This window comes from Poecilia reticulata, chromosome 22, assembly GCF_904066995.2.
Source record: "Poecilia reticulata chromosome 22, P_reticulata-male-v2, whole genome shotgun sequence".
Classification (NCBI taxonomy): Eukaryota; Metazoa; Chordata; class Actinopteri; order Cyprinodontiformes; family Poeciliidae; genus Poecilia; species Poecilia reticulata.
In genome coordinates, this window is record NC_088851.1 from 17701784 (window position 1) to 17715975 (window position 14192).

General features: G+C 41.2%; 1 protein-coding gene across 1 annotated transcript; it reads left to right on the forward strand.

Moving 5' to 3' along the window:
• The first annotated feature begins 490 nt into the window (after nt 1-490).
• On the forward strand, nt 491-9042 carry zbtb42 (zinc finger and BTB domain containing 42). The gene is made up of 2 exons (XM_008399444.3): nt 491-756; nt 3116-9042. The coding sequence occupies exon 2, from the start codon at nt 3130-3132 to the stop codon at nt 4708-4710; it is 1581 nt and encodes a 526-aa protein (XP_008397666.1). The 5' UTR covers nt 491-756; nt 3116-3129; the 3' UTR covers nt 4711-9042.
• Nucleotides 9043-14192: the final 5150 nt, after the last annotated feature.

The window sequence follows — 14192 nt, forward strand, 5'->3', positions numbered from 1 at the left end:
AAAATGTTAACAATTTTGGCAATTTATTTCATATGAATTTTGGATCCTGAACATGATCCAGACTTTGAGGATGTCCTATGAACATTTCATTGCATATCTAAAAAAATATATTTACTGTATACATACATGTGAAAGCTAGTGCACACATCTGGTAAATTATTAATTCAGAAGGGTCCAACAAGGCAGCCTTGTACAACACCTTTGGAGGTGTCAAAGCCCCAAAAATATCAGAGTAAAAGGGGCTGAAAGCAAAATAAGAGTGAAACATTTGAAAAACGTACAATGATGTGGAAAAATCTCAGGAGTTATGGCTACTTTGGCAACACATAATTTTGTAGGATATGTTAGTTTTAAACATTTATCTGCAGTTGTTCCAGGTTCGCCACACACTGAAGAGATTTATGACGCTGAAAGCCAGCTCTGTTCGTGGGACAGGTGTTTTAAGCAGACAGCAAATGTACTCTGCCCCCTCCCCTCTTCCAGTGTAGTACTCTGCTACTTGCTGCCGCTGTGTGAATTCGCGGAGTAGTACAGAACTTATTGTGGCGGAGTGCTATCGCGAGACTTGTACCATTATCAACCTGCTTTGACACACACACAGCAGCGCTGTGAGCGCAGCCTGCCTGCCTTCCCAGGGTCGGGACTGGAAGCCTCAAGAAACGGCAAGAAGAAGCGAACATCTGGCCGTACATCATGAGAGCACCCCGGAGCTTGTAGAAGGGGAGGAAAAAGACGACGATAGGAGCGGTAGTACATGTAAGTAAGAGTGGGTGTTGTTTTCGTGCCTTTTAAAACGGAGAAAGCGAAAGTTTAAAAAAAAAAGAGTGTCCCCCTCTCGGCTTCGTTCAGCGCAGTTGGCTTTCTGCTTGTGAGTTCCTCCGCTGTTTAAAAGGCTCCCAGTACGGACACGGAGCTCGGTTTTCTCCTCCTTTTTCTTCTTTGTAAAACAAAGTCGCGCATAAATAAGAATTTTGCATCATAAGACCTTAGCGTCGGGGTGCTTTTCTATAAATACTTTGTATTCTCTTTAAACAAGTGCTTCCAGTTCAGCGCGTGTTTGACTGTTCATTAAAACGCTGTTTTGCGATATTAAAAAAGTTTAAAATGCAGCGTAATGTAGCAGCAGCTTTAAATACATTCATTTTTTTTTTTTACCTAAGTTGTTAGGCTTTTTTTTTTTTTTTACTGCGTTGCCCAGCGTTAACATATGGCATAAAGAGGAGCACAGCTGGAGGTAGCGTTTCCATTGCGGTGATGTCAGAGCAGCTGACTCCACAGCTTGCAGTGTAATTAGCAGGCAGAGCAGCAGTTTACTCACTCTGCACCGCTCTTATTTTTTCACCTCAGCCTCCCGGACGAGCTCTTTCACTCGCATTCCCACTTGGTTGTCCCGTAAAAGGCTTTTTTTTCCACATACGGAGAAGCCCCGGTGAGTGTGGAAGCGCAGGCAGTGGCGCAAAAAGTGGGTATGCAGGGTATGCAACGCATAGGGGCGCAGCACCAGAGGGGGCGCCAAAACCCCGTCTGGAGGGGGCGGCGCGCCGATGATGTTTTCCCGTACACTAATGCGCGCCTTACGCTCCTTCACCTCGCGCACATAACGAGGTAAATGTAGCGAGTTTTACCCTTCACCTATCGTCGCCTGGGGGGGGAAGGGGGGGGGTGCTGAGTGAGCGTCGCTCCTTCACCCTGACGTCCCGTCCCTCGGTCGAGGGGGGGGTTTGGGGGCGCCGATCTATGTTTTTGCATCCACCTGAATAATGTGTAGTTGCGCCACTGAGCGCAGGGATACTCACTTGGGAATCATTTGGAGGGGGTCCGTTCAATTCGTGAATCAAGGGAGGGTGAGCGCAAAACTTAAAAAAAAATATATATAATTAACTTTCAAGTTGGGCAAAGTTAATGATATTGAATTTTAAATTCAAAACCAGTCCAAGTTAGGAGCGGACCAAGCAGCTGTTTTGGGGGCCCCTGAGAGCACACAAAATATGCCTCAAAATTTCAAATTTCTGCTCTATAAAGACAATTTAAATAGATTTTTAGATTTATATGCATTTGTAGAATTGGATATAGACGGTATGGCCTTTTGCCCAGGATGTAGCTGTGTCAGAGGGTGTCATAACTATTATGAAAATGAAAAAAACAAGAACAGATCAAATGTAGATGTGTGACCTACACAGTGAGCACAGATTCCTCAAAAGACCATTTAGGTATTCGCAAAAAAAAAATGCAACAACTTTATATTTTACATAATCTGAGTTGTTTTACCATTTCATATCTTTTAAATAATAGCCACAGTTATTTCTACACCAAACAATGTCACCTTAATAGTATGGCATTTTCAACACCAGGACTCTGTGTTTTTCTGTGTTGCCCGGGCTTAATAGAGTTTGGGTTAGTGCTGCATAAATCCATACCGTTCACATTTAGAGCAAAACCCTAGTCTCTACAGCACTTTCACTTACATCTTATTCATGTCTCATTAGAATTTAGTTTTATGTATTTGTTTATTACATATAGTGAGTTAAAATTGGGGTACCTGATCAAATTCTGCTCCAGAATTTTTTGCATCTTTGTCCAACTCTGTTCAGATCTTAAGGTATGAGCGGTGGCCATTCATGCTTTAATGATGCCCTGGGCAAGTGCCTCTTTAATTTATTTTCTCCAATTGACAAATGAATATATTTTTTTTTGTGTTTAGGAACATTAATCAAACTAAATTTCAAATATTATAAATGTAGAATATTTATGTCCAGGTTTGACACATCTTTATATTGCAGTTATTACATCTGTCTCGATTTAAAGATTGCCGTAACTTCACAAAATAAAAAAAATTAAAAATAATTTTTTCTAGCTCTTGTGCCATCACCAGTTTAATGACGCCCTGAGTGGGGAGCCATATCTTCCATATCAGAATCTACCATTGGATGTGCGCCTTTTGTTGTAATATAAAGTCATTTAATATCTCTGTTTTTGCGCTATTTAGCTCATATCGCTGCTCATATTCTTTGTGCTTTAGGTCACTACATGTTTACCTCTAAAGCTCTGCGCTGTGCCCTCTATGTGCTCCTCGCTTGGTTTATCCACTATCCTGTTTTTCCTGTTTTTCCATCAGGTTATGAAGGAAGAATGGAGTTCCCAGACCATAGCCGCCAGTTGCTGCAATGCCTGAGTCAGCAGCGTCACCAAGGCTTCCTCTGTGACTGCACTGTTCTCGTCGGGGAGGCTCGGTTCAAAGCGCACAGAGCTGTGCTGGCCTCCTGCAGCATGTACTTCCACCTCTTCTACAGGGACCAGCTGTACAAAAGGGACGTTGTGTATCTCAACAGTGACATTGTGACAGCTCCGGCTTTCAGTCTCCTCCTTGAATTTATGTATGAGGGGAAGCTGGAGTTTAGCGCGCTGCCCGTGGAGGATGTTCTGGCCGCAGCCAGCTACCTCCACATGTATGATATAGTGAAAGTCTGCAAAGGCAAACTTAAAGATAAGGAACTTTCCTCCCTGGATGAGAAGTTAGGGGAGGGCCTAGGACTTGGCTGCGTGGACAGGGAGAACTCCTCAGATGGTGAGCTGCACTGTAAGCAACTCATTCAGCGACACATTCAGGGGCTCCAAAGGGCCCCCCCGGCAGAAGACTTTGACACAGACAACAGTGAAGTCAGGCTGGCTGTCACTGATTGTGATAGGTCCATGCAGAGCAGGCAGAAGGCGAACGGTCACTCCGGCAGGTCCCCGGACCTTGTAGGTGTCAATTATATGTCAGCGGAGGCCGAGACCTGCGTCCAAACAGCTGGAAAAACAAAAGCTGATGTCAGTAGCTCCACCGTATTGCTGTCCCAGAGGTCCTGCGCTTCAGATGACATGGACTGTGCGCTGGATTTGTCTTTCAAGCCTCTGTCTAGCAGAGATCTCTTACACCCCTCCTACGTCTCGGGACAGCTGGCCCTCGACAGCCAGCAGCAGGGCACTGAGCCACTTGTTAAAGACGAACACGACTTGCTGTCAGAGCAGGAGGACAGTGAGCCGATGAGCCCTGAGAGCCAGCGCTTTGGGAATAGTGCCAGGAGCTCAGTGGTGACAGGGTTCGCTGCCCTCTTCCCAGGCAACAACGGTGCTACAGCCGCCCTGCTCTCAAAGGAGGAAGACCTGATGGACGAGGAGGGGGAGGCATGCGGGAGGCGGGAGGGCGCCCCAGGCAGCGAGCCGGACAGGAGGGGCGGGCTACTGGGGAACAGCGAGGAAGAGGAAGAGGACGACCTGGCCTCCTCCGACATCTCCACCTCCAGCGGGGTGCTTCTACCTCCGGGGCAACAGGTGTGCGTGTGTCCCCTCTGCAGCAAAGTCTTCCTCAGCCCCCACGTGCTGCAGCTGCACCTCAGTTCGCACTTCCGCGAGAAGGACGGCGCCCGCTCCAAGCTGTCCCCGGACGGTTCCGTCCCCACGTGCATGCAGTGCAACAAGACCTTCTCGTGCATGTACACCCTGAAACGCCACGAGCGCACCCACTCTGGCGAGAAGCCTTTCACCTGCGGCCAGTGTGGCAAGAGCTTCCAGTACTCCCACAACCTGAGCCGGCACGCGGTGGTCCACACGCGCGAGAAGCCTCACGCCTGTAAGTGGTGTGAGCGCCGCTTCACCCAGTCCGGGGACCTTTACCGCCACATCAGGAAGTTTCACTGTGGCCTTGTCAAAACTCTTGCCATTGGATAAAACACCTCTCACCAGTGCCATATCAGACAGAATGTCCTTTCATACACTGATTACTACTACATTTTTGCTGTTCTTATACGCAAGTTGGCAGTTTTTTAAAGACATATCTTAAGTTTATAAAGATGTAGCAACTTTCAAACTGGAGCTGTTTCTTGTGCTGGACTGTGTGAGAGGCTGCTGAGATTACTGGATCTGTGTCAGAGAGTTCAACAAATCAGATGATGCACTTGATATTTTCTGTCTTGTTTATTGTCAATCTGTTGAGTTTATTTGCTGAAAGGTTCAAATCCTTTTGGCAATACGCAATGCTTACACACAATCGTCAAGAGAGAAAGAGAATGAGTTTTGTTTGTGCACATGGGAGATGAGAACCGTCCGTGAGTAGCAATATATGATTTCCTTTTGGAGCGCCTACATTATTTTATTATTTATTTGGGGCTTTTTGTAGCCCTTATGCTGTCATGAAGCATAAACACAAATGAATGAAGTTTAACTACTGGAAGTTTGAGTTTTTACTGTTTAGTTTTGGAAATGAAGTTTTTATGTTGTAAGAAAAGAAGCATGCAGGTCATCATATGTATTCTTTTGCCTTTTTGATGGATTAAATTTCCAGCTCCTTTAGTTTTGAACACATCTAGGTGGATTGGCCTTACATTTGCTACTTTATAGATGGAACAGAGATGAAAAGTAGCAGAGATGCACCGATCACGAGTCTCTTGATCAATACTGATTTCAGTTTTCCCACAAGGTCTGCCGATATTGATTCTTCATAGCTATTTTTTATCATTCCGGACTATAATACCCATGAAGTACAAGAACATTGAGTATTATACGAATATCCCAAATATCCATATTTTTTTGATCAAAGCATATAGTCCTAACCATCTGTATTTTTCTCTGAATTAAACTGAACAAAGTGCACCAAAGCAAATGCTTTTAATGCATTTACAAACATAGAACACTTTTAGTTGCATTTATTAAGCAGGGGAAAAAAAGCACATTATTTGACCTGCTAACCACCAGTCAGAAAAGACTGGGGAGACTGGCCTCTTTCAACTAGCGATTGATTGGTTTGTCGCTAGCGATTTAAATCATCTTTAGACACTAAATATAATCCATCCAACAAAAATATTTAATTAGAGTAGTTTCTATATTTGTAGGCAGCAGACAACAGCAAGATTATCTGCATAACCTAGCCAAAAATGGCTCGTCTACCCTGTTTTTCTCATACTAGGACATCATAGACCACAAACTGCCTGTTTTTTTAGTTTTAATGCATGTGATGAATTGCAAAAAAAAAAAAAGTTTTTTTTTTCAATGTTTGACATGTTTATTACAAATTTGAGCAAATCAGGGCCAGCTATCGTTTCTGATATCTGGCTCTGGCCCAAATGGATCGGTGCATCTGTAGTAATTTAAATTGTCATCATCAGAGACTGAATATAATCTATCCATCAAAGATATTTTATGGTAGAAATTCTCTTTTTTTTAAAATTAATGCTGCGAGTTAAATCCTCTGCTCAAAAATAATCACAAATCAGTTAGTCTGTCTTGTTTATGTATGCAAAAACAGGACAGACCAAAAATGTTCTTGGTTTATATCCATTTAATAAATAAGGGGGAAAACTGATTTTCAACTCTCCGATCTGATCAAGGGAAATTGCCTGATTTTCAGCTCTGACATATTGATCAGTGCATCTCTATAAAGGTATTAAACTAATGTTTGTAACACTGTTGCCTAATGAAATTCCTAATGTTTAATCTAGTGTCCTTCCTAAATTAGCACATGTTGCTATGCTTTTATTTTTTAAACTGTTGAAGCCTTTAAAAAAACGTGGATTATCTTCAAATGCCAAGTAATAACAAGTGTCTTTTTAAAAAATGATCCAAAAGCATTACCAGTCACTGAAAAAAGGCAATATGTTCTAAAATAAATCTGGTTTGGTTTATTGACTCAGTTGGGTCAGTTATTTGGCTGGTAAAAGACCTTGTTATTTATTTTTTTTGGTATGATACAAAAGGTACACCTATGGTGCAGAATCAAATTTAGAAAGCATCAAACATTTGCCATTTAGCTGCTGCTACTGAATTTTCTCCTTGTTTTGCACCTCTGTATGTGTCTAAGTTACTACTGATGAAGCCTTTGTCTCTTTATGGGCAGGAAATGGTTCTGTTTGTTTATGCATAGGTGCTGTTATGGATTCTTAACTTGGGAGTAGCACTAAAAGTTCAAAATATTCATCTAATCTGTCCTGAAAAGACTTGATCAGAACTTATTTATTAGTTGGACTTGGTTCAGGGTTTACTTTTAGGTGTTTGTTTTTTGTTGTTTTGCCTAGCGATGTTGGTACACATTAACTGGTGTTGGGTTTGTCGGTTTTTTTTGTTTTTTCCTTTTTTTTCTCTGTGCAAATCAACTTACTGTAATCGTATTTTAATATATAATGTTTTGGAAAATCTCTCCAGAGTTTTTTCCATATATCTCACATGGAACACAGAGAAGCACTTCTTTTTAGCATGCATATAATTTCAACACTATTGTCTAGGCTGCTATTTCTTACTACTTGTGTATTTAATGTAAATATATATTATATTTATCAAATGGGTTTGTTCTTTTCCCCCCATATCAGAAAGTGTGTGAGTTGACGCATATTTTTCAGAGTTTGTTTCCTTCTCCACGTCCAGGGGATCTATTGAGCTCCACCTTCTAGCTACAAATCATTTAGTAGTGCTCAGACATCTGCTCTGACAGGTGAAACAGTTGTTCACAAGCACAGCTGCACCAATACACTACTGGCTACCTATAGAAACCAGACAATACAGGCATTGTCCCCCCTACACCCGCCTCCTTCACCTCTCTCTTCCAATTCCAGGTAGTTCTCAAGGGATCATTGTGTATCTCTCTGCTCTCCGAAGCTATGGGGAGAAAAGGCACTTCGAGCCTCTTTTTGCACTTTTTCTGAGTTGAATGAAACCGGTGGAATGTGAGAAATGTATTTAGCAAAGGCGGACAGTAAACAGGTGCATTGTTTGAAGGCTTCAAAGCATTTGGTAGAAAAATGTCCATTGTTCCCTGATTAAATTTTTTTTTTTTCTGGTCTTTAGAAAAAATCAAATGAATTCAGAAACGGCTATTGATATTTTTTTTCTTACAATGAATAAGGAGGAGAATTTTGCTTGGAATTGCAAGAGTCTGTGGTTCTTCCACCCGATTCAAACCCAGCAGTGATGCTTGAATGAAATAAAAACACTCCTTTTCACACACATCACTTCTGATAAGTGCTGGTAAAGTTCATTTGAAATGGAGCACAAAGGAATGTAGATTTTCTTTCTTTTTTTTAAAGGAACTTTTCTGATCCTCTAATGTACAGTGGTAGAATAACTAACACGTAAAAAATGAGAAAAAAATCTTGATTTTGTTTGCTGTTTTTATTTATACCTCCAGGATGATCACCAAATGTGCCTTGTAGACACACGAATCGGTGCTGCATCTGGAGAAAACTTTTTCATTTCTATTTTTTGTTTTGCCTTACAGAAACAATTTCCTGCTGATATTAAGATATTTAAGTTGTTGTTTTTGTTTTAGATAAAATGTTTGGGCAAAACTAAAAAGCATTCATTAGTGATGTATTGTGAGAGATTAAACCAAGGGGGTTGAAATTTTGTGAATAAATTAGCTGTGGTTGTGTTAAATTGAAGTCAAACACCTTTGTGTTGATTTTTTTTTTAAGCCAATACTACTGGAAATTAATCTGTTTCATTTGTATTTTTATTTTTATGTCACTGTTGAATGTGAAACACAGACTTTTTTTCTTTTTCTTCTCGAAACAGGGCTACGTTTGCCCCTCATGCTGTATGCTCTTTCAAATCGAAAGCAAATCACTGGAATTGTGTCCTCCGCAGGTTACAACTGTGAATAATCATGAAAAATATTTATTATTTCATATGCTTCCTGTACGACATTTTGTTCTTGGTTTTAATTTGGCTCATATGTGGAAAAAAAAAATCACTTCTACATGTCGAACACATACATTTTCAATAGACTTTTTAGAAGTGCCATTAGAATCTAATATAATTTTTTAAATGAAAGTATATTTTCTAGCAAGCAGTTGCTTCAGTGTTAGCAGTGTAGAGATTTAGAGGACAATCTTTGTGCAGAATTGGCATTGCTTAGATACTGAGACAATTTTACTTTGATCTTTAATTGTGCATTTTTCTCTGTTTGGGCTTTTGTTTTTGGAGTGTGACTGTGTGTGTGTGCTGTGAAAATGTGACAATCTTGATTTAGGTCTTTTATTGAGATTCTACATAGAATTAAATGGAACAACTTTATCTGTTTGTGTGGCAATCTTTTTGTTTCCCCACCCCCTGGTTCCCTTTTTAAGCAGTTTCACACCAGCTGATTATCAACTAACTTTGAATAAAAAAACAACAAAGCAGATTTTCTACCATAACATTTCACAAGAAATATGTGTGTCAGAGCTTACGCAGATAGGGAATTTTTGTTTCTCTTATCACAATCCAGAGTCCTCTCTCATGTCTTTTTAGCTTGTTTCTTAGTTGTTATATTAGTCTGGAGACTTGTAGATAAATATTCAATTGAAAGGCCTAAAGACGACTCATTTTTAGTTTTCTGGCAGTCCACCTGATATTAATTTAAAATGCTTTACTATTTTAATGATTCATAAAGCAGTTTAACAAAGTTCACATAGAAGAGAAACGGGCCCACAGCTTCACATATCCTCCATATTTAACCAAGAGAATGAGGAGCCTTTTCACATATTCACAATTTTTTTGCTAAAAATCTCTTAGTCTCCTCTAGCAAACCATTCCAGGTAAATTCCCAGAGGATGTTTTGTTTGTGCTGGTTGGAGAGAAGAGTCTTCTTTCTAGTATCACTTAAAAACTCCACACTTGGCTGCAGTTCTCCAGGAAGCAGGAAATAATTTTTTTTTTCTAAAAGAGATGTGCCTTTTCTGCTGTCATATTTCTATCCCAGTGAAGGTTTCATAAAAAAAGAAAATCTTGACACTAAACTTTCTGCCCACTGAATAAATGTACTCCACTGGATTAAAAAAACCAAAGTAATTCAAGATTATGCTACTGCAGTAAAAGATGAATTTATTTGAAGGCTTTTTACACATTTTCACTATGGGTGCAAATACAGGTGGGTGTCATCGTATGCCAATGAGAAGTCCTTGTCTGACACACTAGTGGTTGCTGTGTGTATGGAGTGCTGCAGTGTGTACAGAGACAACAGTGTGACAGTACTTCAGGTCTTACAGGCCCTATCTGTCTGAAAGCGTAAACTGACCTCAAGGACAGAGCTGTTTCAAGACGAGCTCCTATTGTTTCTGACCTGTTTCCAATATACCGAAGAAGAGATAAAACCTCCATAACAAACCCACTTGATTGCTATTTAGTTTTTACCAAAACGCGACTTGATTACACACATTATTTGTGTGTAAACACACTCAAGCCAAATGTGTGTCTAATTAAGGAGATTCATGCCAATTCACTGAACATTTTCAATATGAAGGACTTTTAATTATTTCCCTGCTGCACCATGAAAGAAATCCAGCTGCTTTGCTACGTGATCCCAATCGGGATGTGCTCGGGTTCCCACCACCCTCCCCCAAATCCCAGCTCACCCACACTCTGGGAACGCCACATAGACAAGAGCCACATCCAGCTCGCCCAGAACTGCCCGCCCCCACGGCCCCCCAAAAAACCACGGCCTCATCCCACTGCTCTATTGTGTGCGTGGGTAGTAGCTCAGCCGGGCTATTGTCTGGCGCAGCTCCCCAGCACGTACTTTATGCACAAACAGACGACACGGCGGCGCTAGCCAGCCAGCTCCAACATAAAGAAAACAATGTCCTCCCAAGATCATTCACAGCCACCCCAACGGCCTCAGCCAGCTTACGGCACTGTAAATAAGGGCCCTTCTCAATGTTACTGTAAGCAGCCACAGTGGCAGCGGGCCTCAGAGCGCTCACCGGCACCAAACATCTCACATCTGCCTTCAGGGATCCGGGGCTTAAACTTCCTGCCTGTGTGCATTTCTTATGAACCAACACATTCACATGGAAAGCAGGGGCCATGTGATGGGGCTTAGCTGCAGGGTGACGAGCTGGGATATGTGCAGTGTAACTCGACGGAGTAATAAAACATTCCTCTCCAAGGCTCAAAGCCTGGTTCTTTTTGTGTGTTCCTGTGTATGTGTGTGTTTGTGTTTAGAGGTACTTGAGAGAAGTTGAGAGGAAAGTTGTAAGTGTCCACCACCTCAACAAGGCCAGCGGTGGGAGCCCTTGACCTCTGCAGGGACGGACTGCCAGGGACAGCTGGTGGGGCCAGTGTTTATTTATTTATTTCTTAACAAAGGACAGGTGGTCACACTTTGAAAAGGGCACACAAACACGTCCACACGCACGCTTGTGTACAGACAGTATACACACACACACACACATACGCATTGTTAGTTTGCCCCCCTGGCTTACACATGCATATTGTTATCATCCACTTAACGTTTGGAGGAGCCATTCTTTTGACTTTCAGAAAATCTGAGACAATATTTCAAAGGACATATAAGCATGATTTTTGCAACTTTTCTGTTTCAGTGGTGTTCATAGATGTTGCTCATGATAGTTATATTAATTTCAGTATGAGAAAAAAAAAAAGGCAGTCGTCCATTAGTAGTGGTGTTACATTTCAGACACCAAATCGATACATAATGTAATGTCCACCAAAGACCAAAGTAGCAATAGCAAAGGGTGGCTTGAAATAAGAGGGTTTTTTTTAAATATATATATTTATATGGTTTTTTATTCAGTGAGGTGGACAAAGTCAGGAGAAATGACTTAAAGCAATAGATTACAAACAAGCTTCCATGGTTATTATGTTGTGGGATGAAAGTGGAGACCCATGCCTGTACACATCAGAGCAACAATGTTGGTCAGTACCAGACCAGAAATTGCGTCTATATGAAGGAATTTTAGGGTTATGAATAACAATGTTGCTGTTTTTCGTGGTCATTTGCTACTGTGACGAATTACAGGCACTTTACAACAGAGCACTTTTAGTTTCCCCACAACAATCAGTTGTTCTGACCAAAAAAAAGTCACTTCGAGCTAATGCTCATTCATATCATTTCATCCATGATATGGATGAAATGATATGGATGAGCACCACAGAAGTTTGACAAAACTTCCCACTTCTTTGTTTACATCTGGTTGTAAATACAATAAGGCCATATTAAATACACTAAAATCGTAATAAAAGTATGTGGCAATCTCTCGTACTGTGTTGACCTTATTTGGACCGTCTCCCTGCAATGGTGCCAAGATAGCGTGTCCTTGGTCCAGCATACAGCTGTCACTAACTCACGCTCCATCCACTCAATGACTCATATTTATAGCAGCAGCATCACTGGGTTTGACACTCGCCACGCTCAGACCACAGCTGGTCCTCCAAAAGAAAGGGTGAAAGGCAAAGCCACGTGGCCCGGTCCAGTTGGTGCTGTCTGGTGCCTGATGGGTGATTATGTGGGGCCCCACTTGCTTCTTGCCACCATACAGATGAAGGGTTTTTTCTCAGCAAGGCTATATACTCAACGCAACTTTTTGGTGTCAAGGATGAGGATGTGCTTGAAACCCTAACAGCTGTACTCCGGTTTATGGAGGTACATAAAGTCATCATTACAGGGTTGAATACAGCAAGATGGGTTGAGGGAAGCTAAGCATCATATGCAAAGCAGTCAAGTCAAAGAAGATGATTGGAAAAGAATGCAAAACATGAATAATCATAATAACATGTTCAAAGATGGAGCTCCAAGGGTATGAAACCTACAGTGATGGAGAGAAGATGCAGTGTCCTCTACATTTGATGAAATCTCTGTATTTCATTTTGAACTTTTACGGCATCCCTTTTCCACTCTTGTTCATCACATTTTTTCAATGGTTTTAATTAATTACTCTGTCTCGATAGATGCTTATGAAATATGCTATTTTATTGAAACCACCCAAGAGTAAAAAATCAACTTGGGTCTGCCTTATTTGATTGTTCACTTTCCCATTTTTAAAAGTGCCCAAGATAAATGTGTTACGTTTCTCATGTGGATTATTCAATTCCAAGACACTTTGATCCACTTTATACATTGTGGATTACAAAAAAAAGAAAAAAAAAAGACTTAATTTCATAGTAGTTGTAAGGGAGGCAAATATTTGGGACACTCAAGGCTGAGTAACGCTCACTGACCCCTCCACGAGCTAAATGTGCTTAAACAAAGAAAGGCAATTTTTCAATAGAACATAGATTATCAACTTTTATCATGTGTGAATGTATTCAAATATATTCAGAGCTGCTCCAAAAAAAAAAAAAAAGTAAAATAATCATAACCGAACAATTTCAGCCACTTCCGTTGCCTAAAAACAAGTCTAGCTCGCATGTATTGAGCTTCTTTTGTCCAATAACCAGCAGAAACACTGCAGCTTTAAACGCCACATATCTACATCAAGTCTTTCATATCCAACTGAATTTCTTTTAAAAAAAAAAGTCTTATCAAGAAATGTGCAGACAAGTTGACGCCTGGCTCCCCCAGCAGCTGTCTGCTCACTCAGCCAGAAGTCAAGCAGTGCCCTCGGACACCAACTGCAACAGCTCCCCAAAGACCACGGGGGCCACAACTGGGCCGCTGAGCAAGCGATGTGACTCGACGGCTCACAGGCACATTTGCAATAAGCTCCGCGAAGCGCACTCGAACCGAACACCGGCATCCACTACTACGGCGTGTGACTGGTTGCTGTAAAGCGCTGCTGAGAACAATTATTTACAGTGTACAATATCTGACCCTGAAAGGCACCCGTCGCCAGTGTGATGAACAGCAGCCAACACAAAGTGATGACTACACCACCCCAAGGTCGGGTCCGGTAGGGATAACCGAAGCCAAACTGCTTCAAAGCACTGGTTCTGTTCCGTCTCTCGTTTGTCTTGTTTCAGCAAATAAATCTCAAGGTCATTCCAGAAAAGCTGGGTAGGAATTTCATTATCGTCGTCGAGCCAAAATAAAACACTTTGGTTGAAAGGTTGAAGGAGTTTGTCTTCAGACTGAGACTAATGTGTTCGCGCGCAAAGAGAAAATGCGAAGATGCCAAGACTCTTTTTAACAACTCAGCTCTCAAACAAGTATTTCATGAAGTGTGCTGCCACCTGCTGATGAGTAACCTCCAGACTCAGGTGTTTTTATATATATATATATATATATATATATATATATATATATATATATATATAAATATTTTCAACATATTTTAGTGCCAAATAGCAGGAAATAAATAAACCCCTTATGAGATGGAATATTCTGAAACGAAAAGCCCTCCTGTACGTGAAAGCATTGAGTTGGCCCCCTCATTGGTCCGATTATGAAGATGAATGAATTGTAACTACTTGGATGCGAAACTGAAAGTAGATCAATCAAGCATCTC

What these genes read in the sequence shown, in the direction of transcription:
- zbtb42 (XM_008399444.3), top strand. Translation starts at nt 3,130, where the DNA reads ATGGAGTTCCCAGACCATAGCCGCCAGTTGCTGCAATGCCTGAGTCAG.